The sequence below is a fragment of the Pseudorasbora parva genome, chromosome 20 (genome assembly GCF_024679245.1).
Source record: "Pseudorasbora parva isolate DD20220531a chromosome 20, ASM2467924v1, whole genome shotgun sequence".
Lineage (NCBI taxonomy): Eukaryota > Metazoa > Chordata > Actinopteri > Cypriniformes > Gobionidae > Pseudorasbora > Pseudorasbora parva.
Window position 1 is genome coordinate 38,183,955 of NC_090191.1, and position 27,269 is coordinate 38,211,223.

The 27,269-nt window shown below is 37.1% G+C and overlaps 1 protein-coding gene across 1 annotated transcript in view; it reads left to right on the forward strand.

Annotated features, from left to right (window-relative positions):
- Positions 1–2,338: 2,338 nt before the first annotated feature.
- The window catches only part of tmtc1 (transmembrane O-mannosyltransferase targeting cadherins 1), a 60,378-nt gene continuing 35,447 nt past the window's right edge, over positions 2,339–27,269 (forward strand). The window contains exons 1-6 of the mRNA XM_067427216.1: positions 2,339–2,780; positions 10,620–10,797; positions 16,679–16,752; positions 17,667–17,843; positions 24,533–24,614; positions 27,115–27,218. Coding sequence (XP_067283317.1) covers positions 2,473–2,780; positions 10,620–10,797; positions 16,679–16,752; positions 17,667–17,843; positions 24,533–24,614; positions 27,115–27,218 — 923 coding nt within the window. The 5' untranslated portion in view covers positions 2,339–2,472. The remainder of the gene's footprint in view (positions 2,781–10,619; positions 10,798–16,678; positions 16,753–17,666; positions 17,844–24,532; positions 24,615–27,114; positions 27,219–27,269) is intronic.

Sequence of the window (27,269 nt, forward strand, 5' to 3'; positions counted from 1 at the left end):
TGCTGAAACGTCCCTGTCCGTAGTTAAAATAGCAATTTTCTCACAATTTACAAATAGTTGGAAACATCTGGGATATTGTAAGAACTCAACTGAACAAAATATATAACACTGGCCTGGTGGTTTTTGGATATTTTACTCCAAAAATACTGCATAGTGCACCTTTAATGCAAATGTTTCTTTTTCTTTTTACCTTTAAATTACAAGATTTTATCAATAAATAATATATAAATAGTCATTTAAGCACTTCAATTCAAAGTCACTCACAATTTCATGCATACCCCTTTTAATTCAGCTCAAAATATCTTACACTGGTGTCTCTGCTGACCTCTTGTGGAAAAAAGATAATATAAGATGATATTTAATGATAATTAATATCTTATAGCTCTATATGGAGCAGATGAGCTGTTCCGCTGAGTCCTAAAGTCAGTTTCTCTTCAGTATTTCAGATAGACATGTAGACATACAATACATTTGGTAGTTTTAGAATTTTTTTTTTTTTTATATGTGTGTACTGAAGCACATTCCATGCATTCCTAACAGGAGTGTCAAATTGCCCTGAGAGGGAAGGATTTGTTACTTTTTTTCTTTAACTTTTTTGAGCATCAAATCGAACCCAGAAATTTTTTTTTGTGCAATCTTGTTTCGAGTGTGACAAATGTCCTAGCGTCTTGACCACTCTGATGAATTCTCAATTTATCTTTTCTTTTTTGTGTGTGTGTGTTTCAGTAAGAATAAGGGTTTATATATATATATTAGTACTTCAGACACTACCATGATTTGTTAAGCACTTTTACAACAAGTAATATCATTTTTGTGGGGTGTTTTTACTGCTACTGGTACTGACAGTTGGTAAAGAGGATTAAAATGTGCTTAATTGTCATGAAAATTATTTCTCTGCAAAACAGCACCATCAGCTGTCAGTTTTAATGTTCAATCTGGTGTCAGGCGTGATTTGACTGTATAGAGCCACCAGCCCCCCAGATGGGTCAATTTAACATTTTCTTGTATAAAATCATATTTAGCCAGATGTTCGTCTGTCAGCGAATCTTTAAAAGTGCATTTATCATCATGATTCATTATCCCTGTCTTCCTGTCCATTAGCAAGTCCAAACCCAGGGCAATTTGTTTATGACTGGTTCTGTGTGGAGGCTCAGGTCACGGTCAAGGCAGTGCAATCATCGTGTGAAATATCCCACAGCTCTTTATTGATTTCCTGACTGAGCTCTCGCTCTCCCTCGTTCACTCCATAATTTGCATTTATTTCTCTCTTTCTCTCGCGCGTTCTCATTTTCTCCTTCAAAATGTCACATTGGTGGCCATAGTCTCAGCTAAAATATGTAACCATTACAAATTATGGCATTTTGTGTAAACAATGTAAGATGCTTTCGGGGTCTGTTTGCCCTTTTGTTTAATCTCAATTTAATGGCCACGATTTATACAAATTAGAATTGTAATCAGAAGCCTAAACTTTAAACCTAACTCAAATTATCTAGTGTCATACAAGAATAATTGTTTTGACAAAATATGGCAGAGAAAAAGGCAAAATGTTCTTCAAATTACACCATTAATATCAACACAAAAAGAGCTGCAGATTGTTTTCCATTGCATGAAACTCAAATCAAATTATTTGAACATTAAATTGGCTATAAATAAGATGGCTATAATTCATCATTTGTAGTCATTTGCAGCTTTTAATTATATTTCTCCAGTAATCACAAAAAAAAATGTAAAAGTTAAAGTATAAAATGCTGCAGAAAATAAGGTAAAATAACCGTAAGGTTGTGAGGTAAATAAAAATGTTGTATAAATGGAAAATAAAAAATAAATTAAAGTAATATTTTTAAATCTTTTTTTACTCTATAGCTCTCTGTGTATCTCTCTTGTTCCATCTGTTTTTATTCAGTTTTTTTCATATGCTCATTAATTTTATCTCTTTCTCTCATTTACATCAGTCTCTCTCCCTCTATCTCTCGCATTTACATCACCCCCCCCCCCCCCCTCTCTCATTCAATTCAAATGAGCTTTATTGGCATGACTTGTACAGTATTGCCAAAGCATTGACCATTACAATAGTCAATAAATCAATCAGCAAACAAATACATTGTTTTATAAACAAGAAATAAGATTATTTTTGACTTTAGTTCTCTCTCTCTCTCTCTCTCTCTCTCTCTCTCTCTCTCTCTCTCTCTCTCTCTCTCTCTCTCTCTCTCTCTCTCTCTCTCTTTCTCTCATTTGCATCAGTCTCTCCCTATTTCTCATCCTCTCTCTCTCTCTCGCTCGCTCTCTCTATTCTGCGCATGCGCCGGTAGGCGGGTTGCATAGATTTCAACACCTTATACACATTCCCACTCGCTAATATTACGCATTCTGAGCTGATACGCTGCCCGGGCTTCAGTGCAGCTCACGGGCTATGGAACGGGACGCGTCTCCTCTCTTTCACTTCCACGAGCAGCATGCGAGACGGGGACCGACATGACAGCGAACAGCCGAGGGACCAAAGCCGCTCCTCCCCCTGTGCGGCGGCTGTCCGTGCCACCGAGGCCGGGAGCGGGAGTCCGGCTGCTCCGGTACGCCGCGCTGGTGGTGGTGTGCGCGCTCTGCTACAGTAACTCTCTCTGGGGGGAGTTTGTTCATGATGATATATGGGCCATCTCCAACAATCCAGATGTCAAACCGGGCTCCAGCCTCCGGAGCATCTTCACCAATGACTTTTGGGGCAAACGGATGGCTGATAACACCAGCCACAAATCCTACCGTCCGCTCTGCATCCTCACTTTCAAGTAAGTCCATCATCATCTCATGCAAAGATGGACCTGCAGCCAGTTGTAGAATAGCCATTTAAATACTAGTATGAGTCATGTATGACCAACTATCAGTATCGGTCTTACTTTTCGGTATCATATTAGACCAATCTATGTTTTTATGTTGACTTTAAAAAAAAAAAGTTATAAACAATCTTCAAGAAAAATACCAAGACTAGTCTTTTAGAAGTTGCTTTTCAAGGTTTGAGTGACCGCCATTTGCTTGAGTTTAAAGTTTCTAAAAAGAGTTTTAATGTATTTTACGCAGAGATATTTTTCATTGCTGGACCTGTTTGATTCCAGTTAGCTTCTCTACAAGATTACATCTTGTCATAAAACATGTCACAATAGATATAGTATTAATGAGCCTAATTTTGCACAAGTAACCGAGTAGGCTAACTCACATGATTAGCAGATTTTAAAACAATGTTTTATTAAATGAAAGTAAAAGTAAAATGTATTTTAATTAGTAGGCGTAGGCCTGTTCTTATATATTCCACTAGTAATAGAATATATTATTTTAAACTTAAAGGAATGCATGTTGAAAAGTGGTTGTTTAGCCTATTTAACGATATTTATCTGTCTAGTAAATGTAGGCTACTAAAGGCTACTCTAGGCTGCTTATAAGTGCTTTATTGTTAAATCTTTTTTAAATAACAAAGGGACGCGTTGTTGCATTCAAAAAAACACCACGACGAATCGCGCAAATCAATTAAACTGAACTTGACCCGCCGCACTAAAAACGCAACGCTCATGACGCGACGTCCGTCTGACGCATGTGGCGAGGAAACGCGCGCAAGAACTTCCAGTCAACACTTGTTGCGCAGTTTATGTAGAGAGCTGTTTAAAGTTACTTTTCTTTTCTGAAAGTGCAGTCATTACAAAAAAAAGTGTTCGTAAATCGTGAAATGAAACAGACTAAGAGTGTAGGAGTTGCAGACAGACAGTCCGAGATAAGCCTGTGTGTTTTTACTCCAGATTCAGAACGAGGGGCGTTTCTTCCTCGTGGATGACGTCATTGTCCATATGGCGCGCGCGTCTGACAGCTCTGCAACATCGCGAGCGAACCACATTCACACACCGGTGCTGCTAACACAAAAGAGGGAACGAATGGGAGACTTTGTTCCTTTATAGTCGGAAAGGAGGCGTTGTGTATTTATAGCAAGGCAATTAACAGCCTTCTCTGCGCCTCATATTTTATCTCCTTTATTTTTGGAGCTGACAGACACCTCCTGCTCTCTCCTTTAGCTACTTAGGTCGGTGCATAGAGATCTGTCTTTCTGCTAATGCATAGGCACTCATTTTGGCCCAGTCTTGTTTCATCACCAAAAGAAAGTTAATAGTTGTGAAAATGGCAACCCATCATTCGTGTATCTATCTCATGGGAGAGCGAATGGGTGCTGCTTGTTCCCACTGTGTGTGTGTACCAGTGAGAACGAGATTAAAAGAATACCCTTGAGCCCATAGGCGTATGTGTGTGAGAGCAAGAGAGAGCTGTGAGTTTGCTGGCTGCTCTTGTATCTCAGCATGATCCATGTGTCTTTTATCTGCTCTTTGATGCCGTCTTGACAGGCTCTTGAAAAACTTCAGCTGTCTTTCTCAGCCGCGCACAGATAGTTGGGGCTTAGAGCAGAGCCTTTAACACAACGCGAGCAGATACAGCGAGAGCTGCCTCCAAATTTGAAGGATTAGTCACAAGAAAATTCTGTCACTATTTACTCACTTGTGGGTTATGCTGTTTTCTTCCCTGGAGCACAAAGATGATTCTGAAGAATTGTTATGACAAGAGTTTATAGTGACCATGGCTGCTAAACTCTTAAGGGGGCATGGATTATTTGTTATTATTTTAATATGTTCCTTGGAGTTCACTTTTAATCTTAAAGTTTTTGCCAAAAAAAAAAAAAAAAATTAAATGTTGATGTAAGTTCCACTGAAACAGGACATATTGAAAAGCACCTCTTTTAAAAAAATAGCCAACAGCGTTTGGTTTATATCATGCTCGTTTAGAGCTAGCAGTAATGCTGCAGTTTTCTCCTAATTCAAATTAGTCCAATACGTTTTGTGGTCTGCACCGATCCGCGTGTATGATCCGCTCTGTGCTGTCGTGCCTCTGGAACGGCGGTTCACTTGACCGTAATGTGAAACCAGACTTCACTCGCCCAATGGAAAGCATATTTACTGAATCGTTCCCTATCCCCTATATTGTGCACTATGTGCCATTCACCATGAAGAAATTCAGCATTCTTGGTCTTGTTAATAAATATGTACCATATTTTAATGGTCTTGGTCTTGTCATGGACTCGTGTGCATTTGGACTTGGTATTGACTTGTACTCGAACATATTAGGAATTGGACTAAGTCCACTCGAGCCCAAATCAAAATATTTCATTATTATTGCTGTATTATTACTTTTCATTATTGTCTTGTTGAATTAAATAATAAAATGAATACTGATACAATGACAGATGATCTCCCCGTAAAAAATGTCTGACAGAAGGCCTCCCTCTCTCCCTCGGCATTCACATTGCTTTAAAACAGCAGACATTTTTCTGCAGTCAAGTTAATCAAATTAAGTTCTAATGTTGTTTGTGGATTTTCTCTGGTCTCTGTCTCGACTCGGACTCAACCCTCTCTGAACTCGGTCCTAACCTGGACTCGAATGAGCTGGTCTCGACTACAACACTGAAGAAAATAGTAAATGTGTGAACAAGTGACTGATTTTAGCCGCAGCTTCAGAGTCTGTTTATAATAAAATATGTAATATAGAACTTTAAAAAAAAAAGAGATTGTTCTTTTGTGGTAGGGCCAGTGAAAATGTTGGCAGGGAGGTGAATGGTAAGTGCTTGCTTGGTTGTGCAAACAGAAAAGCCCTGCTGTCATGTTGCATTTTTGGAGGTTGTTAGAGCTTCACAGCGTCTGTTCTTTCTACTTTTGTTTTCCATGCTGTAAAATGACACAAAGTGTGAGTAAATAATGACAGTACTTTTAGTTTGGGGCAAACTACTCCTTTCACATATTTTCTGCAGATCAATTGGACTAGCTGTCCTGCAATCAGCTGATGTTAGGTGCGACTGAGAGTTTTCCATGGCTCGGTGATTGCAGAATATGATGCTGCTCGAGAAAAACTAAAGACTGCACACTCAATATGGATGGCTAGATTTTTATCTTCGGCTCTGATGAGGCTTGAAGACATTTTCTTGTCCTCATGTAGAGACTGTAATGCACACACTCACGCCTCGATGTCACATTAATCAGTGGCGGTTAGACAAACACAGGCTTATTATTGCCTACAGATGTACAAACTGTTTCACAGTCATTATCGTTTTCCTTCCATCATTTCATTATGGGCTGTCACCCTTTCGCTCTCATTCCATTTCCTCTCGTTGTCTGGCTTGTTCTCTACCCGTCAAGTTCAGGGCCAAATATTAAGTGGCAGGTGTATTCAGTGACTCATGTAGAACATTCACGGACAGTTTTTTTATACTTGCATAACAAAGTATGCTGTCCAAGTATGACTTCAAGCACTGTGGTCTGAGATTTATCCTGACAAAGTCTCAGAACTTGTTCGGTTCACAGTCCAAATGGGCTGCCACCCATTTCTAAAATCATCATTCATTTGAGTAAAGCAAACATCATCTTACTCCTGGGACCCAGAAAAAAAAAGTTTTTCGAATTTTGTATTTTTTCATGTCATTAGATTGTTTAGAGCATAAGAAACAAATGGACACATAATTTTTTGGGAAAATTATATTTTATTCATATTTTATGATATGTCCTCTGTAGTTGACACCAGGACTCAGTTGTTAAATTTTTTTAATGAAATGAAATTGCATGTATAGGCCAAAACAATGGGATTTATTTTTAACTCACGAATACATTTTTAAGTTTCAGGATTTTTTTTAAACAAACTTTTTTCAAAGATGATTCTGAGCTATGTTATAAAAGATATTACTGAATGCTTTGATATACCATCTTACTTTATGCAATATGTGGGTAAAATGGCCATACTTGGATTTTCCCATTCAATACAATGTATCGGTATATTGCATCTAATTTGCATATTATTGTGTTCTTGGTGCAACATGTAATGAAAAAAAGAAGTGTAATAAGGGGAGTAATAATTGGCAACATTTTCATAATAATATGTAATATTTCATAGGAATATTGTTATGTAATTTATTTCCCTATTTACTGTTTGTGTCTCCAAAATGCCTGATAAACATGATTTATGTCCTGGTGTCCTCTACAGTGGACATTTATGAATTCAATGCCCTGTTTTGTAACAAAAAGTCATATTTTGATTAGAAACCCCATAGCATTTTCCTGAGATGTTGATTTATAACAAACAATTAGAAAATTAATCAGATTTAAATTATAATTACAAAATATTATCATGTTTCCATAAGAGTGCTAAACATTAATGTCAGCCATTTTTAAAGACCAAGAAGTTGTTGTTGTCCTGGTGACACCTCTAAACATTTGGTATCTGTGCAAAGCCCTGAATGTGCCCTATAAAGGACATCCTGACTCAAAACTGTGACGTGTGTGATGTCACAGAAACTCACTAAAATATAATGTCCACTACAGTGGACAAAAGTCTATTACTGGGTCCCAGAATTTTTTGAGGTTATTTTACAGCATGTGTACTTACAGTGTAATTACCTAAGAAAGTGCGGGTAATATAAGGTAACTTCATGGGCTAAGGTTAGGTTTAGGGAAAGGTTTAGTTATTGTAATTGCTACATAGGTACACAGTATGTCTATTCGGAACAGGACTGTAAAATAAAGTTACACGGTTAATGTTGTTCATACTTATAGAGCAATGAACAAATGTTAATAACAAAAATAAGAGCAGAAGGGTTTGGAGTGACATGGAAAAGATTTTTATAAGAAAAAATTAATTAGCCATTTGATGCATGGTTACCACTACAGATATGTAACTCTAAAAATTAATAATTTGGACATATTAATTCTATTTTATTAGATATGGAATCATTATGTTTTTGTTTTGAAGTTTACAAAAAAAAACTAAAATTATTTGTTACTGTTAACTAAAAATCTACTCAAAATAGTTGCTGTTAACTAAAATAGAATACAATATATATATATATATATATATATATATATATATATATATATATATATATATATATATATAAAAATATATATATAATAATAAATATTATATATATAAATATTAATATATATAATTATAATAAATAAATATTAGGGCTGCACAATATTTTAAAATGATTGAAATATCACAAATGTACATATTGCGATATGCATATCGCAACGACACGCAATATCTGAATGATTTTAATAGGCTACTTCAAAATTGTGAAAAAACAACTCCTTGCAGTGCTGTCTGACACACACCCTAAATGTGCACAAATGCGTGTGGTCCTTCAGTTCTGTTTCCTGTCTTGTTGCACACTCAAACTACCAAATACACACTACATTTTTTTATATACATTTTTGCTAAAACACTGCTGGTCACTTTCAGAAGTTGAAGGGATGCTTTCTTTCCCCAGAGATGTGAAACACAAATCATATCATTTTCAGTTTTTAAATATAATTTTAATCGAATTTTACACACTAATAGCAATATCGCATCGCATATCGAATATATCGCATTATTTAACAAGGTATTGCATATCGCATTTTTCTTCAATATCGCACAGCTCTTATATAAAATAATAATAATAGATTTCATTTATAACGCACTTTTCAATCCAAAGAATCTCAAAGTGCAACAATGGAAAAAGGTGAAAAAAAATAACAAAAATGAATAAAAAGTAAAAATAAAGAAAAATACAAACAATCAACACATAAAAGCCTTTCTGAACAGAAAAGTCTTCAGTTCATCCCTGACCCAGTCGTCTAGCCATCACACTTTGGCCCTTGTCAAACACGCTCAAATCCTTACGCTTGCCCATTTGTCCTGCTTCTAACACATCAACTTTGAGGACAAAATGTTCACTTGCTGCCTAATATATCCCACCCACTAACAGGTATACGTCTGTGTATATGTCTGAGTGTGTACACTGTGCACACCCACACATTTTTATACATTTTATATATATGTGTGTGTGTGTGTGTGTGTGTTTAACCCTCTGGGGTTCTTCATTTATGGGTCACACTCAGGACCTTCGGGTCTAAAAGGACCCGGAGGTCGGGAATCAAAAAAAAAAAAAATTGAGTAAAATCAATGAAATATATTTTTGTTCAATAATATTTTTTCTTTTCTTTTTTGGTGTTTTGAGATAATTTTATGATTTATAAATAATATTTATGCAATAATTATGACCCATTTTTTCCCATTGAATATAATAGAATTTTATTTTATTTATTTTTTCCTTTTTTTATTAAAGCTGTATTTCATTTTAGAGTCAAGCCTAGGCCTCATGAAAGCATTTTTTTATTTGATTGGTGCCATCTGGTGGACACAGTGAGCATTTTTATCACGCAATAGCACATTTTTACCACTAGAGTGCATTACAGAACCTGTGTGTGTGTGTGTGTGTGTGAGTTTTTGTTTGTCTGTTTTGCACTCTTGATGTTTTAGAGATTCACCCCTTCACTGTTGAGTCCTTTTTTTCTGCATCCTGGCTGATTTGTAGATTATATGCACAAAAAAACTCTGTATTTTCATATTTTTGCCAATTTCCCATTCATTTCCTATGGGGGTCTTTTTTGACCCGAAGGCCCCGAGTGTGACTATTTTTTTTACGACCACTTAGACTTTTCCAATCCTGTCCCCAATTTTTTTTTCTGTCCATATACCAAGTACCAATACCCTCACCAAGTTTCGTACCATTCAGATGAAGCTACGATTTTTAACATTTCTTTCAAAAAAAAATTTGGGTCAGAAATGACCGAAGAACCCCAGAGGGTTAATCAACTTTTCAGCCCTTCTAATAACTAAAATGAAATAAAGTTAAATGTGTGTTTTAATAATAATAAATATAATATTTTAAAATAACACTGATTATATATATATATATATATATATATATATATATATATATATATATATATATATATATATATATTTTTTTTTTTTTTTTTTTTTTTTTTTTTAATCATAGCGAGCCATTCACCTGGTGAAACTGCAATATATATCGCAGAAAAGAAATATCACAATATCATTTTTTTTCCAGTACCGTGCAGCCCTAGTCTTTTTATTTTCCTACAACCATTTCAAAAACCTGATCATTTTATATCAGATTGAGGTGATTTTACATATCAAAGTATATTGTGAAATGAGTTTATGTTCGTCATATTGCGTGCGGTGTTCTGCCTCTGGTGCTCTTGCTAAATTTGAATGCAATCTCTCCTGCAAGTCAAGGTGACCATGAAACCTCATTAAAGTTGCATCGCTTTAGGCTAATTGTTCCCTTCTCTCATCTCTATCGCTCCTTTGCTTTATTTTTCTTTAAGGGCTTCCTGTGCTTCAATATCACAAGGTCGAGCAAGTGTATTTACTGAACACCAGAGGTTTTTCCACGGCCAGGTCCTTTTGTTTTGCCATGCTGAGACAGACTTGAAATTCATTTTCAAACTTGAAATTTATTTTCTCACCAGAGAAAATAAAGACATGTTGCATGACTGAACACAATCTTAGCCAATCAGAACACATCTGATTCTGAGTACGGCTATTTAGCAAATGCAGCAGAAGTAGAAGCCAACAAAAATGTCCTGTTGCTTTTTTCGGTCACGGCTGGTTAGGAAGATTTACATGGATTAGGTTGTACGTCTTGTCACTTCATGTGTGTTTAATGTCACTGTTCCTCTCTTTTTTCACTCTTGCTGCAGGTTGAACATTTTGTTGGGCGGCATGACTCCATTCTACTTCCACCTGGTGAACGTGTTTCTGCACTGCATGGTGACGGCACTGCTCATGCACACCTGTGAACAGTGTGTGTTTGAAGACAGCAACTTCTCTTTCCTCACCGCTCTGCTTTTCTCTGTACACCCCATTCACACCGAAGCCGTGAGTGTGCATGCATGCATTTCTAATCTTCCATTGTCAGTGAGTCTGTAGATGTTTTTCTATCTATCTATCTATCTATCTATCTATCTATCTATCTATCTATCTATCTATCTATCTATCTATCTATCTATCTATCTATCTATCTATCTATCTATCTATCATATATATATACTGTATATCAGGATTTATGTTTAATGTTTTGTGAAATTTGAAGGTGTTTCTTTGGGTTTTGTGGGTAAGTGGACTGTGTATTGAAGGTTTACCTCTGTGTTTTCGATTGAACTGCAGAGCTTGTTTACAATAGAGCGTTTGCTGGATCGGTTGGACTGAGTCCATGCCACTGAGCCAGACTCCGATCATCAGCTCTGTGTAAACACCATACATCAACAGCTGCACTGCATCCCAGCAGCATTAATGAGACTCACACACACACACACACACACACACACACACACACACACACACACACACACACACACGTGCGCGGCACAGGAGGTACTGTCCTTCGAGTTTTGATTGATCAAACAGAAGTATAATTAGCCTCTGGATAAATAAGAGAAAGACAAAGAAGAGGATTTGTATCCAACTCTGTGTGTGTGCAATTATCATAGTTTTCTTTAATTTATTGCCACTTTCGTTTAGCTATTTCAGGGGGAATTTTTTTTCTTCTTTTTTTCATATAAACGCTTACCAAACATTTTTATTCATTTTATTTAGATAATTTTACATTAAACATTTTGAATTGGATTCAACATAAAATACATACTTACTTTTCCTATACCTATTTACTTTATATATTTTGTAATGAATCTTCTGATGCATTACTAGGGCACGTCATCAGTGATCATCGAGGATCAGATCACTTCAACTTTGAGGACAAAATGTTCACTTGCTGCCTATCCTGCTCAATAACAGGTGCTGTAATGAAGAGATAATCAGTGTTGTTCACTCCACCTGTAAGTGGTCATAATGTTATATATAAAGAGCAATTGAAATCTCGAGTATTGTATAGTTGTCACGTACAGTTGTGCGCCCCCTCCTGAAAAGTTGCGCCCTCACTCCATACAAAGATAGTACAACTGAGGAAGGAGGGCAGGGGCTCTAGAGGAGAGAACGAAACACCCAGCCGAGATATTGGTGCAGGGAGAGAGTTGGATTGCCTGGTGGTATTACTTGTAAAAAGATAATGGTCTAATCTGACCCAGAACAAATCCACTAGAGATTGGTCGTCCCAGGGTACTAAATGGGAATACTGGACAAATTCTGCCACATACTTTTCCATACTGCGGCCTTTCTGATTTATGGAGCACAGAATCTCTTTCCAAGATTCTCAGCCCACTGGTTGTCCATACCGGAAGTAAAAGCCCCCAAAGAGTTAATGTTTTCAGTCTAGTATTCAGTCTCAGATTAGGTGGCTGTAATCAAGTGCACGATAAAGGAGATGCTGAAGGAGACTTTAAGCCAATACTAAAAATGTACAACCACATATCACTAAACGATGAGCAGACAGAAACTGAGGGTTTAAATACTTGAAGGCAAACAGAGGAGCTGATGAGATGATTAAAATAAACCTGAACTGAATCTCAAATCAAATCAGAAACCATAGTAACAAACAGGTAGGGAATAGACAAGAACTGAACTGATTAACAGACTAGATTAACAAAGAAACTAAACTGAGAGACACATCAAAAACAAACCCAAAACGTGACAATAGTATTGTGTATTTATCACTTCAAATGGAGTTTTAGGCAGTTTAAAAAATACCACTTGAATTTCCCTAAACGTGTTATTTTCTATATAATAAATGACTGTGTTGGCTCAACCCAACCTACTAACTTTATTGTCTTTATACTAGTTTAAAGCTGCTATGTAATATTTAACAATATTATTGATCTGACTGCAGTGACACCGTTGTCTGACAGCTGAACGATGACATCACTGTTTTCTGCAGAACTACTTTATAGATTAAATTAACTAATTTAATAATTGATGATCTTTACAACGGACCTGAATCAGCTGAACAACAGCCGAAATGCATCATTTCCAGTTATCACTGTAAAGCTGCTTTAAAACAATGTGTGTGGTATAAAGCGCTACATAAATAAAGGTGACTTGACATGACAGATATCTTTACCAATACGGTTATTCATCAGTGTTAGTGATATTCTAATAAGTTATGTGTACGTAAAGAATTACAATAAATTACAATTTAAAATACTTGTTTTGTATTTTATTAGAATGATTTCTAAAGAATCATTTTACACTAAAGACATGTTACATTTTAAAATGTATTAAAATAAACAACTAAAGAAACAGTAATAAACAGAAATAAAGCTAGTTATTTTAAATTGTAATAATATTTCTCAATTTTACTGTATTTTTAATCAAATAAATGCAGCCTTGCATTAGAAAATCGTAATTGTTCCAAACTTTCGACCGGTGGTGTGTATAAACTGTGACGTTCGTGCCAGTGAAGCTGGGTTGAGTGCAGTCAAGACACAGTAAATGATATCCGGCATCAGGTTACATCAGATCCTCTCTTCAGCTCATACTAGAGATGTGCATCACCCAGCTTGTAACCGCAGGTTTGTCCCCCACAGCAGGGACTGCCGTCAGGCCGTTGGCTAGTTGTTAGTCGAGAGGAGCATCACTTGACAGGCATCAGCAGGCTCCTGATGGAGGATGAAAGGCCTCCGTTCATTGGCATTCTGTCTCTCCCTGGAGACTGTACTGAAGCTTGCCTGCAACCTGCTGACCATCTGTCGGACTTCCTCCATCACAGGCACCCACCGGCACCCAGCGCTGCCCACTGCAGATGATGTGTTGTAATTGAAAAATGCAAAAATGCATTTTGCCTTGCCGTTGATTATACTTTTTTCTAATGATATGCTTCCATCCATACAGTTTGGATGCATGAGTCATATTTTCCTGATCTTGAATTTTCTAGCGCACTCAGGCATGCACCTTATTCTCTTCGGCTTTCAGTTGTGCATGTGTAATAAAGTGTATTCGTGTACCTTTCTGATCCTTATAAGGGTTTTGAAAGGTGTGTGAGTGGAAAAACTGTTTCTGGATTTGGTTTCGGATGGTGTGGCTGTGTGTGTGGACCCTCTGCATTGGCAGGGCAGGGCCCGGCTGCAGCTGTTTCTGAGGAATTCCTGTCGAATTAGGTAATTGGCTGAAATGAGGTATAGCTGTGGGTCTTTCTGAGAAGTGCAGCGTTTCAGATCTCCAGCTTGATTTACAATTACCCCACAGATGTGTGTGTGCGTGTGCACATTGAAGAGCAAATCTTAGCAGGGGGAAGACATTGCAATTGAATCCAGTCCGTTGAAGGGTCCTTGGAGATCTATCCAGAAATGTCCTAAAACACAATAGATCAGGAAGGCTTTTAGATTAGATTGGATTAGAGTTATTTGTCATTCCTGCCATATATACAGTCGAAGGATGTTTCACTAGGTGTGCATTGCATTTGACAAAAATTACAGTAGCATTAGAAGGACACAGGAAGAGTATGTGCTTTCCATACATAATAAAACACCATTTTTGCAAAAAACATGGAAATAATTTCTTGTTTTTATCCTATTGTTTACTATATTTATTTGCTTCATCAGTGATTCTGTTCCAAACTGAAATCATTTGGCGAAGTGATATGAAACTGTAACGTGATCAAGAACTGCCTGAGCTACTTTAGCCGTGGGTATCCCTGAAAATAATGGCACACCTTAGAACTAACGTTGCCAAGTCTGCGTTTTTTTCCTGAGAAACCAGGCTACTTTAACACCGTTGCTGCAGGCTGTTTTTCCATGTCCGCGCTTTGAAGCGACCCCAATAATGTGATTTTTTAGCCCCGGGAATGCAAATTTTACCAGGGGAACCTTGCCAAAAAAAATCACATTTTATCGCTGAAACATGAGGGGACCCAATTGGGAAAGTTTTAAGTAGCAATAGGGCTGGTTTTGTCATGGGAACCTGGCAACCCTGCTTAGAACCTAACCTAACCAATCAGATTCAAGCATTCAAAAGCCAACAGTATAAAAATGGATAATACAAACAATACTCAAAAGAAAATCGTACGATAACTGCAGTATTCCCTAGTTGCTGCATCTGTTCTGACATTAGGGTGGCGTTCATGTGCGCTTATCTCATAAATACTATTATTCCAACATGACCCGGAGGCAGCATTTACACATGCTTTTAATGGATGATTTTGTGTCTGCAACAGTGCTTTATCACAAGTCTGGGGCTAGATTTGCTGATAGGTCCACTAGCCAGACATTTACATCTATATTCAGCCCATAAACACAGCAGCTGGAGCGTAATACCACACAGACGCTGAGTTGTATTAAGGGCCGGTGGGCTTTTTATATGTTTACATTGAAGATGATGTCTCGGAGTAGTGCAAAAACACACACACACTCCCTGTCTCTCAGCAGTGGTGCATGTATGGTCTGTTGCTCCGGGTGTGTCTTTTGGAAGTGTGTGTATAATTCTGTGGAATTCTGCCTGTGGGGGGGATGGGCTTCAGAAACCCTCCAGATGTGAAGTGTGTCAACCGTGGGATCATTTTAACATTTGTGCCTCTGGAAGAAAAAAAAAGTGCATGAAAACAGATTTGAAGAGGATAGGAGGATGTTAAGGATGGTGTACGTTTTTTGGGGGATGGGAAGATAAAAGGATGGAGCAGACAGCGCCAGGGAAATAAATCTCTCTCCCTATTGCCCTCACGTTTTCGTTTTCTCCTTCCCGCTCTTTCTTCCCCCTCATTTGAGTTTGCTTTCCTCCGTTTGTCTTACAAAGATGTGATCATTAAATGTATCTGCCTCATTGAAAACAAACACACACACACACACACACCTTTATCCAACCTTTTGCTCATATAATTCACACTTTTACACCGGCCTCTATGGCAAAGCTGCCACAATGGAAGTGAATATAATGAGAATGTAGGATGGGTGTCACCACTCGAACCGTTTTGGAAGAGAGGCTCAATGACATGGAAAACAGTGCTTTATTACAACAACTGTGAAAGTCTCGCACTAGGTTTGCTGATTTGGAGATATGTGTTTCTATCCATTTGCATTGACATCAATTCGGTTCTCTTTTTTACTGTTTCAGATCACCCAAACATTCCTGATTATTTCTTGATTATTTCGATAATTTAAGTATTTTCTACTTTCTATGTTTTTTTTGTTCAATGTAAATGTTTGTAATGATTGGGTTGTTCCTTTTCATAAATTCATAAGTTCATATAATTAATAAGTGCGATTCACTGCAATTTTTGGGTCTGTTACTTCATGTATGTGGTTGGGTAAACCATAGGAGATTAACATTATTTTTTTAATTATACCTATGATAGTTTTAAGCCACGGATCTGCTAAATAAGACTAAAAACACTGTATTCTACTGCCAGGCCAGTAGTTGGCAATGTTTTTTTGTAAAGAAACACTACGTGCTTATAGACTGAACATGTAATATGCATGTCATGTATACTCTCTAAATGTCTGGCTACACTCTAAAAAAATGCTGGGTTGTTTTAACCCAATGTTGGGTCAAATATGGACTAACCCAGCAATTGGGTTGTTTTAATCCTGCTGTTGGGTTAAATATTTGCTCAAGACAACCCAATTGCTGGGTTAAAACAACCCAACTGCTGGGTTAGTCCATATTTGACCCAACATTGGGTTGTTTTTTACTCAGAATTTTTTAGAGTGTAGTGGACCTATCTGCAAACACTGCCAGACTTTCACAGTTGCTGTAATAAAGATCAAATTTGAAAGTGTTTATGTTGATAAAATGGCTGATGTATTGGATGGCTTTGAACTGTTTTTTGTTGCATTAGCAGGATGGATTATAAATGTGTTATACTTGTGTGTTACAGGTGTCTGGGATCGTTGGGAGAGCAGATGTGTTAGCCAGCATGTTGTTCCTCCTGGCCTTTCTCTCCTATATTAGGTAACAGCTGAGTATAAGTGTGTAATGAGCATGTCATTCATTGAATACTGAATAATTGATTATAATTATGCAAATAAAACAATTTGTTATCCATTCATTTGTATCCAAAATATAATTTGTTTAATTTTATCAAACTGAACCTTGACAAAATTTAGATTTCATGATGTGTTCAATTGCAATTGTTTACCAAATCAAAAGAAACGGTAGTTTACCATAGAGACATCATAAAATCTGTTTATCTGACATTATCAGCAAGTGATAAGTTATTATAAAGTATATATAGTTATTATCACGTATATATTACGCCATAACATCTTTCAAATTTTGTTGCCGGTTCTTAGAGGAAAATCCTTTACAGTATCATTTAAAAGTATAGGGGTCGATAAGACTTTAAATGTTTTTGCTCTTCTGCTCAGCAATGCAGCATTTACTGAACCAAAATAAATAAAACAGTATTATTGAGAAATATTATAACAATTTAAAATAATTGTTCTCTATTTAAATATATTTTAAAACGTTCATTGTAATCATTACTCCAGTCTTCAGTGTCACAAGTTCCTTCAAAAATCATTCGATGAGAAACATTTCTTATTATTAATCGTTATTAACAATATTTAAAAAAGTTGTGCTGATCAATTTTTTTTGTGCCAATTATACATTTATATATATTAGGTTTGAATAAAAATAAGAAAATACAAAAAAATTACGTTTATTATTTCACAGATTGAAAATGTTTTATGTAAATTTAAATTAAACTAAGTGAAATATTAAAAATATTTGTTAATTCATTTTTTAATTTGAAATATAATTATTTCGTAACATTTTAAATGTCTTTACTGTGACTTTTGATTAATTGAATGCATCCTTGCTGAATAAACGAGTGTAATATGATTCCTTCTTTTGTTTCCTTCCAGGAGTGTGTCAGCGAGCAGAATGGCGGACGAGTTTCCCATGACAGTGTCGGTGCTGTCACTGGCTCTCAGTCTGTTGTTGGGCACCTGTGCCATGCTGGTGAAAGAGACGGGCATTACGGTTTTTGGTGTGTGCGTTCTCTATGATTTCCTGGTGCTCTGCCGCAAGCCTCTCATATTGTAAGTGTTTGTATGCTCACATTATTAGCAGACGTTAATTACTGTTTGCTGAAATGGCTTTGGGGGGGGCACTGGGTCGTTGATATTTTTACATTCAGCATGCATGACAACATGACGTAATTTCTGTCAAATTGTATCCCTTTTAGACATCTATCATTTGTTAATCACGTTTTAAAGGGGTCATATAATGGTACTTGCACTTTTACAAGTTGATTATACAGCAATGTGTGTTGGTAGTGACTGTACACAACCATCCTATAATGATAAAAATCCATCAAGTGTTTTTTTTCTAAATCTCCTTATATGTTTTACCTGTCTGAAATCAAGCCGTTCGATGTGTGACGTCACACGATCAGACACCCCTCCCCACGACTGTTGATTGACAGCAGCGTTTCAGCTCAGACCCGCCCTGAGCGAGCGCAAGCTGTCCGCCATTGTGGATCCGCTGGAGCAGAACGCCGTCTAAGCGATTGTGGTGTTCTGTTCTTGGGTGTAATAATGAACACAGCAGTCCTTTTGATGTTGATATATCTGATATATCGAATTGATACAGTTGAACTTGCACAGATGTGTCCTGAGAGACGCGTTGTCAAACTTTCTCCTGTTGTCTAAGCAACGCTTCACACTCAAAGCCCCCACAGAACAAAGGGGCGGGGTGAGCAAAGCTCATTAGCATAAAAGGCACATGCACAGAAACGGCTTGCTGAAAACAGAGCTGTTTTTCACCAGCTTAAATGAGGGATTTCTTAGAATACTAAATAGAATTTTTAATTAAAGTATATTACAAAGTTTTAATTTAGACACTAAATAATCATATTAACTTGTACAAAAATGGCATTATATGACCCCTTTAAGGTGTTAGGGGTTAACAGCTTATGACCCAGGACCAGTAGTGAAGAAATTAAGGCAGAGTCAGGATTGCAATTAGTTAAAAGAAAAATGTACTTAAGAATAGTTTGCAGTCTCAAAAGCAGAAGCCAGCTTCAAGTCTCACAAGGAGTTCATAGGCCGCGTCTCACCGTCTCGTTGCCTCGCCCTATCGTACATACAATTGTCCCAACAGTTATACTGTTTTCAAGGTCTTACCCACGTCATTACTGCAATGTGGATGGTTCTGATTGGCTCAGAGACAATGCACAGTCATGGTAAATTTCCACTCGAGTCAGTTAATCTGATGCACGTTTCCACTGACGTGTCACTTGTTGACGCTTTCACCCCAGAATTAGGCCCGTAGTGACCTTCCCGATCTGGAGCAGGCGCCAGCTTGCCCAGAACAACAAGTCCACCCATCTCTTAGGGTGCCCATTGTACACCATTCTGATCTGTAACACAGAATATTGTGCACATACACAGATACACAGTCTCTCCGAGGTTGGAGCTGATTAAGCTCCAGTTCTAACTAGTTCTTACCAAAACATACTGATAACATGTGCTTTCTTTCAGTGAGAGGGACACACAATAGTACAGGCAATATTCATCTTGACTATTTAGTGTTTCAGTAAAAGGAAATATAAAAGGAATAAAACATAATAAATTAAATGAAAGACAAATCCATACACATCCACACATTTTATATCTGGAAGCCGGGCTAAGTGAGCAAACCCTGTTACTGCACTCCTGACATGTTAATCCAAACACACGACCTTTGTTGCAAGTGTTTAGTGACACATCACACATCTCTAGGCCAGACCCTCAGTCACTCCTCAGAGACCAAATACACACTTTAGAAAACAAGAAACATAAAGCAAAATCATAACTGGAAAGAATCATTATAATAATATAGGAAGATAAATATTGATTAAGGATTTGATTATGAAGTTAATTAGGATATATGTATATACAGGTATACATTGAAGCGGCAGTGGATTTCAGAATCCCCCCTTCAAAGGTTTTTCATTTGGATCTGAAATGGCAGTCATTTCTATCATATCTGGTGTGCTCTATTATATAGAAGTGGCTCGGTGAAGGCCGTCTGTCTCCGTCTATAACGGAATCTTCCACGGAATGTTTATGGAGGATTCCACTGTGGCATTGGACCGGCCATGTGCTTTCAATCTTCAGTCCAAGGCTGAGACAGCGCCATGAGTGACCAATACACATTCATCACATGCAGTCGGATCACATAGCACAGACACTCATTAAATTCATTAGGAGGCAGTTAACGATCGACGGCCCTTAGACAGACATTGACTGCTTGTATGCACTGTCTGAAAATTAGCTTAGTTCACCAAAACATGTAAATGCATACCGACACACAGGCTGACCTTGGGTCTTGTCCTTTCAGGAAGCCCATTCGGCATGTTACATGTGTGCTATCAAATATTTAAAATATATTGACAGGGATTTTGTATGAGAAACATTCACTTCATGGATATTTCAATGATGTAATGCATTTTCTTTTTCGCCATTTCTAAAATGCGTGCTATTATGCCATTAGGTTACTTTCACGTCCAAAAACGTCATTTCTATTAATCAGTGCAAAATATTTTAATAAATTCACTCATAACTATTTTTAATATATTAAAATGTATTAGTAAACATATGTATATATGTATGTATGTATATATATATATATATATATATATATATATATATATATATATATATATATATATATATATATATATATATATATATATATATATATATATATATATATATATCATAATCATGATTAATTAGTGTGACAGCACTAATACTCTATATATTAGTGGTTAGTGGTCTCAAATCTATTAATCGTGATTAATTGCATCTAACATAAAAGTTTTATGATTTAAGATTTATGTTTGTATGGGTTGGTGTATATGTGAGAGTGAATATATACACACACACAGACACAGACAAACTTTTATGTTTGATGCAATTAATCACGATTGACACAGATTTGACACCACTAATGTATATATTGGGTTTGAATAAAAGTAAATAAAAAAAATATCAGTTGAATATATATTCAAATATTGAATCAGATTGAAAATGTTTCATTTAAATGTAAAATAATCCCCAAAAAATGTTTTGTTAGAAAAAACATTAACGTTAAATATTGTCACAAAAATATACATATAAAAACATAATTAATAATATAATATAAATATAATATAATAATATAGCCCTTTGTCACCATTATGTTGCATCATGACCACAAATCACAAAATCTGCATCACAACATGTGTCTAATTATCGCCATTCTTTTTCTTTTTATCACTACAGCTAATTAGTTTTTCACTTCTGTAATCATTTAAAGGACTTTTCTTTTGACTGGTACCAAACAAATTGCGCAAGCAGACAATCTAGCCAAATATCAGCGCACAGATCTGCGATGGAGAATACACAAAGCAATCTTCCAATTACAGTTCGGCTCTTTCATTCGGCAGTGGCGGTAATTGGCATTCAAAGAGAGTCAATCAGGCGAGACAAACAGCAATCGCACTCTCCGACTCAACCCAAACTCTCTCATTCTCTTTCTCTCTTAGTTTGAACCTCATTTGCTTCAATTACAGTCTCACCTACTTAAAATGTGCTCTGTGTCCAGTGGGTCTGTACTCTCTGAGAATGTGAGAAGCTGAACAAAGGGGCTCATCAGCGAGTGGGAAATAGAGAGGGACCCCTTGACTGGCCCTTGGGTTCTCATTACTGAAGGAGACACGCGACTGAGATGCCAGACTGATCCTTGTGTGCTGTGTGCAAATATTACACCCTTGTACACACATTCACACACAATCCCATGCTCATGCCTCTCCCCCAGGCTAAGTTGCTGTACCAGCTTTGCAGTTTTGATAGCATAATGAAACCCCTGTTTCATCTGTACTAACGTATGGGTATTTAGAAGAGGAGGACGTTTTCTAATTGTTTATGGTTATGATGAGTAAACAGTAGTTGTTAATGCATTGATTTTAACACTTCTAACAGCATCTTAACAACTTCTAATGCCCTAAAAACCCTACAGAACACGTTTGCAAACAATAGGGAAAGTTTTGTGGCCAGCTGTAACATCTGTGATGCGTCTTTGCAGTAATGCGTTTTGTTTTAATACATATCGCCACAGCACCAATTGGTTAAACCATGTTCAGCGCCAGCTAGGTTTGAGCATTTGAGTCTCTCAACGCTCCCATGTGTTCTGCAGAGATCAAAAACACAAGACTTGCATCTATTCCTCAGCATTAGTCACAGAGCGCATAACCTCAGGGACGGCAGAGACCTCACAGATAAACATGACATCAAACATCCGGTAGCAAAAGCTCTTTTAATCCATTATTAAGACATTTAATCTGGATAATATGATTTTTGTGGTGTTTATTTGTGTTAATGTGCGAACATGTGCCATATTCCACAAATATGGGATACTTTTATCTTTTTTTTAAAGCAATAGAATCGGTTGTTAAGGCTATTGGAAATGTGTTATCTAAAATAAAATGAACCAGCATGTAAAGTGGCTTTAAATTAATCATATGTCTGTATCCCTTAAATATGTTTTCAGCTTCGTGATTATAATCCTAGAATTTATACCATACAAAGATTTTTTTTAAATGAATAACTAATATTTTAATATAATTAGTATGTTTAGCTTTAACAAAATATCTAATATTTTTATAACATAATCCTGGATAACCCACTGCATTATTGTCCAAAAAAATAGATTTTACCCACCCCAAAATAAAAAATAAAAACTATAAATGTAGTGTTTCTTTAATTTCTGTGTTTAAGGAAAATGACAAAATAACAGAAATCATGGATTTCATTTAAACATGACCAAAATTGTATTAACAGCAGTAAACTGAGTTATTTTAATGTTTTTAATTACTTTTATTTATTCATTTTTCTAGTGATTGAGCACCTCATTTCACTGACCATTTGTTGGAAAATTAATACAAATGCTGTTAGTTTGTTTGTTTTTTAAGATTTTTAATTTTGTACTCTATTCAATGGACATGCCTTGTATATTTATTAGTTGTAAGGAATATTTATGAGCTAATCAGGAAGTCAGCAGACACAGCTTCAGCGACGGCAGAAAAGAACATCTGTGTCACTTATCCAAACAGATTGACATGGGCTGTGGGCCGCTGGCGGGCATGATAACTCTCCGCAGCCTTGAAGAACAGCAAAGGAAAGGCTCCTCTCTCCGTCTGTGTCTCCCTCCGGGGAATGAGGGCTCTGTAGCTTTATTTGATTTTCAAAAGTGCCCATAAACCTTTGCTGCTACCCGTGACCCTGGGGAGGACACGAGACACAAACTTTCTCACACACACACAGTGGAGTGTGTGATTGTGACTGATAGTCGTCATAATGCCTGCAGACATGCTGTCTCTCCGTGTACGTTCTGGAGAGAGTGTGTGTTTGCACTGAGGGGGTGGAGTGTCTCCTGTGGGCTTCGGTATTATTAAATGCATCAGCTGACACTTGTTTTCTCTCCTGTAACCCTACACCAGTGCGATATTCATAAGAGTATCAGTTACACCTCACAAACGGCTGACAGCAATTAAGTAAATGCTCCCAATTCCATTAAAATAATTGTGTGTCTGGATTGTTGCGTTTATCTGCATTTGCAAGCTGTTAGAGTTCCCTAAAGTGATGATGGTGATAATTAATGAGGAAAAAATGTGAGAATTTTATTTAATTAGCATGCCAGTTTGCAGACTCCTTCCCTTCTGAAGCACGGCCAGCACCCATTGGCTGACAATAAATCAAATGAATTACATTTAATCATCTAATTAACTTACAATTTAATATTTTAATTTGTTTGGAATAACGTATCGTTCAGAATAAGACTGGAAACTTCTCCATTGGTTGAGATTTGGTGTCCTTGGGGATGTCCAGAAAAGGGAAGCTGTTTCACAGGCGGAGAAGGGGTTTATATTTTAATGAAATCTGCATTTGATATTTTAATTTCTTTGCAATAACGTGAACAATTGAAATTATTCACACTGAGACTTTGTGGAAAGGAAAGTAATTTTGGAGATTTTGATGAAATATTAATGAAATAAATAGATTTTTTTTTACATTCTTTAAAAAAAAAAAAAAAACGTCTTCTCCTTTTCTTTTAATGTAAGAAAAACGGCAGAAAAATGGAAATGGCGACAAAGGGCAAGGATAGAGACCGGGAGGCTTGCGCTTTTTAAAACACTGCGCTGTCTTTGAGCAATGTTACCGATCCCTGGAGGACAATACGCTCTGAAAAGCACTGATGCGCACACACATTCACGCACATAGTCATTAAGCTGAGCTCTCTCCAGCTCTTTACTGAATCAATCAGCAGAAGTGCGACGTACAGCCGGAGCTCCATTCCTCCCCCACCTCCTTCTCTCGCCTCTTCTTTTCTTTCATTCATCTTACCCCACATTTCCAGTCACAGCTGTCATGGTGTCATGTCACGCTGAATTAAAATTCACTGTACATCCCGGCGCTCTCAAAGAAGGATGACGGCGTTTCAGTTTAGAGAGCCATTTTAAAGTCTTTCAAAGAGGGCTGTGAGAGTGTATGTCTGCTTGTGTGTTTCCACTCGCTTTCTTGCAGCTCTGTTTTCCAAGATGTAGAGGTAATTAATTGAAAGCCACAGTAAACGGATTAATGTACCCGTAAAGTAATTAACTGATGGTTTGATTAAGTGTGTAATGAATGAAAATGAGTTCATCAGCTGATTGAGTTACGGAGTCGGTAAACGACTGTCACATCTGGTTATGCTTTCGTTCCAGGCACCTGTCGCGCTCCAGGTTGAAGGAGCTCATCAGAATGTCCTGCCCGTTTGTCAAACGCGCTTGCATCATCTCGTTACATGTAAGTAGCTACATTTGTACTGCCAAATGTTGCAATGTTTCTTTTGGCAATGCACATTCTGAATTTAGCTTTTATTCCTTAGAATGTGCTGTGACTTGGTGGTTAATAGGGTCGTAAAATTCCGGGAAACTTTCCATGGGAGTGAATGGAAGCCTATAACAGAGAACTTATGTAGTATATCTTGCAGCATAATCTTGGTTAAAACAACTAATGTAACCCTGTGCATTCCTCAATCATAAGCACACAGCACAATACACAGGGCTATTGCAGCCTTTTCCGTGTGGGATAATTCGGAATATGTTTGTTTTATTCAACATTCATGCCTTTTTTGTTGTGAATGAAAGAATCAAACTCACAAATTAATCAGTCAAACATTTCAATTTCAATTCTTTTTACATTTGTATTAGTCATGTCTGCTTATGACCAAACAAAATGTTTATATTTAAGTTTGTATGTGATACAATATTTTATAAATTACCCCAAATTTCCAATAAAGGGAGCTTTCACAGCTGGCTTGTTTCGGAACTTGGTCCGTTTTCTCTCTTAAGCCTGGGACACACTAGACGATTTTAAAATCTTTTATGAAAAACTCTGATACTTCATTGGTCCTTTGGGTTGAATTGCTTTCTCACCTCAACAGAGCCACTCCAGAGGTTGGTTGCAATCGGGCTGAGGCCACCTCGTTCAGGCGATCTCAGTGCTGTTGTTTTGGTGCAGATCCGAGGGTGACTGCCGGGTTCATATATGCCTAAACGGACCAAACTAAGGCCTGGGACACACTAGACAGTTTTCAAATCTTAAATAAACTGTGGGAGACCACAGACATGAGGGCAATCCACCGAATGCACATACTTGAAGACCACACACTTGTCGATTGTAGCACCATTTTCACAGTGACGAGATCTCACGGAGACTTGGGAGATCAGACGTGACTTGAGAAGAAAAACAAATGGACGACGTTGGCTAGTTCTACTGGCTTGAGATTAGTTTATTTACGGGAAGAAAAACAAAAGATAAAAAACAATGTGGGGGATTATCTCATTCTCAATACTCCACTTTTGTTGCCAAGTTTCAGTTATAGAAGCACGCAACATCCTTGGGGGTTCAATTCGGGCTAAAAATCTTCAAGTGTGTGGCCAGCCTTAGGCAGGTGTGTGGACTTGTGGTCCAAAAGAATCTTCTAGTGTGTGTGCATTGGGAGGATTATAATGCTAAAAGTCAGTTGAAACTGCCCTCATATAACTCCTACAGTTTGGTTAAGATTTAATGATTGTCTAGTGTGTCCCAGGCTCAGGTTCGTGTAGACATATAGGAACACGTCAATCGCACTCTGAGCCGCACCAAAACAAGATCTCCGAGATCTCGGCCTGTTTGCAAACAAACTGAGCTGTTCTGTTGAGGTGTGAAAGCAATCTGACCCAACGGACCAACAAACAAAGCAGCATCATAATTCATAACAGCAAATGTGTTATATAAAAAGCAGCAGTGTCTGATTCTGTGAGTGAGCACTTTAGTTGTTACAGTTGAAAACCGAAGAGCGCCTCTTCATCTTAAAGTGTTGTGTAATTGCTCTTCTCCGTGAATTGCAAGAATGTTGTCTCAACGAAGCCTTGCTTCCCCCTCTAACTGCATTATGTAGGCGGAAATGACAGCTACATTCATATAGTGTTTGCGTGTGTGTCTGACGACAGTTACAAATAAGCCACAGTATGCTCATGGAGTGAACTTGTCAATCATCTTGATGGATGATGCAGAGGAAACTCTGACCAATAACAGGACAGTTTTACTCGCATGCATCTTGCAGAAACACATTTTGGTACGCTTTGAAAGGTTGCCTTGTGAAAGCGAACCAAACCAAAAAGAAAAATGCAACATTGGAACGAATTAAGTCCCTGTTTCGGAACAAGATATCCTATCTGCAAGTCTGAAAACTTCTGTTGAATTACCCATAATTACCATTGAGTTTCCAACTTTTAATATTTCAATATTACTTATTTGAAATGAACTTCCCATGGAAAGTTTCTGAAAATAAGCAGATATTTTCTCTTTTTGCAATCCTAGTGGTTAACGATCTGGTCTGGATTATACTTCGATTTTTAACCCCATAAAATCATAATCACTGTCTTGTGGCTTGTAGTTCATGTCTGTTTGCTTTGAGCTTTGAGCATATATGCTAACAAACTACTAAAAGCTGGGAAAATAGACTTTTAGTGGACCAGTGGTCTTTCTTCTTCAGGAAAATGAACCATAAAAAGTGATGACTCATCTTGTTTTCAGGGGCGTACCCACATTTGCCCCTCCCCCTAATACATTTAACAACCCAGTTACATTCACAGAGATTCTCCTTTTTAACATTTTTATTGTAATTATTTTATTATCTTATTTTTATTGTTTATTATTTATTTATTTTCAAAACTCATTTCATTTAAATCAGCTTTGACATGACCTTGTGTACTCATTTGTAACTATTTCACAAGTTTTTTACTGTGTTTTTCTGCAGGTTACAGTTATCATGTCTCTCCGTTTATGGTTGATGGGTGGATCCATGCCGCTGTTCTCAGAGCAAGACAATCCAGCATCCTTCTCTCCATATCTGCTAACCAGGTCGGTCTGACTGTCATCACCCTGTAACGTTTAAGTAATTACTTCACAACT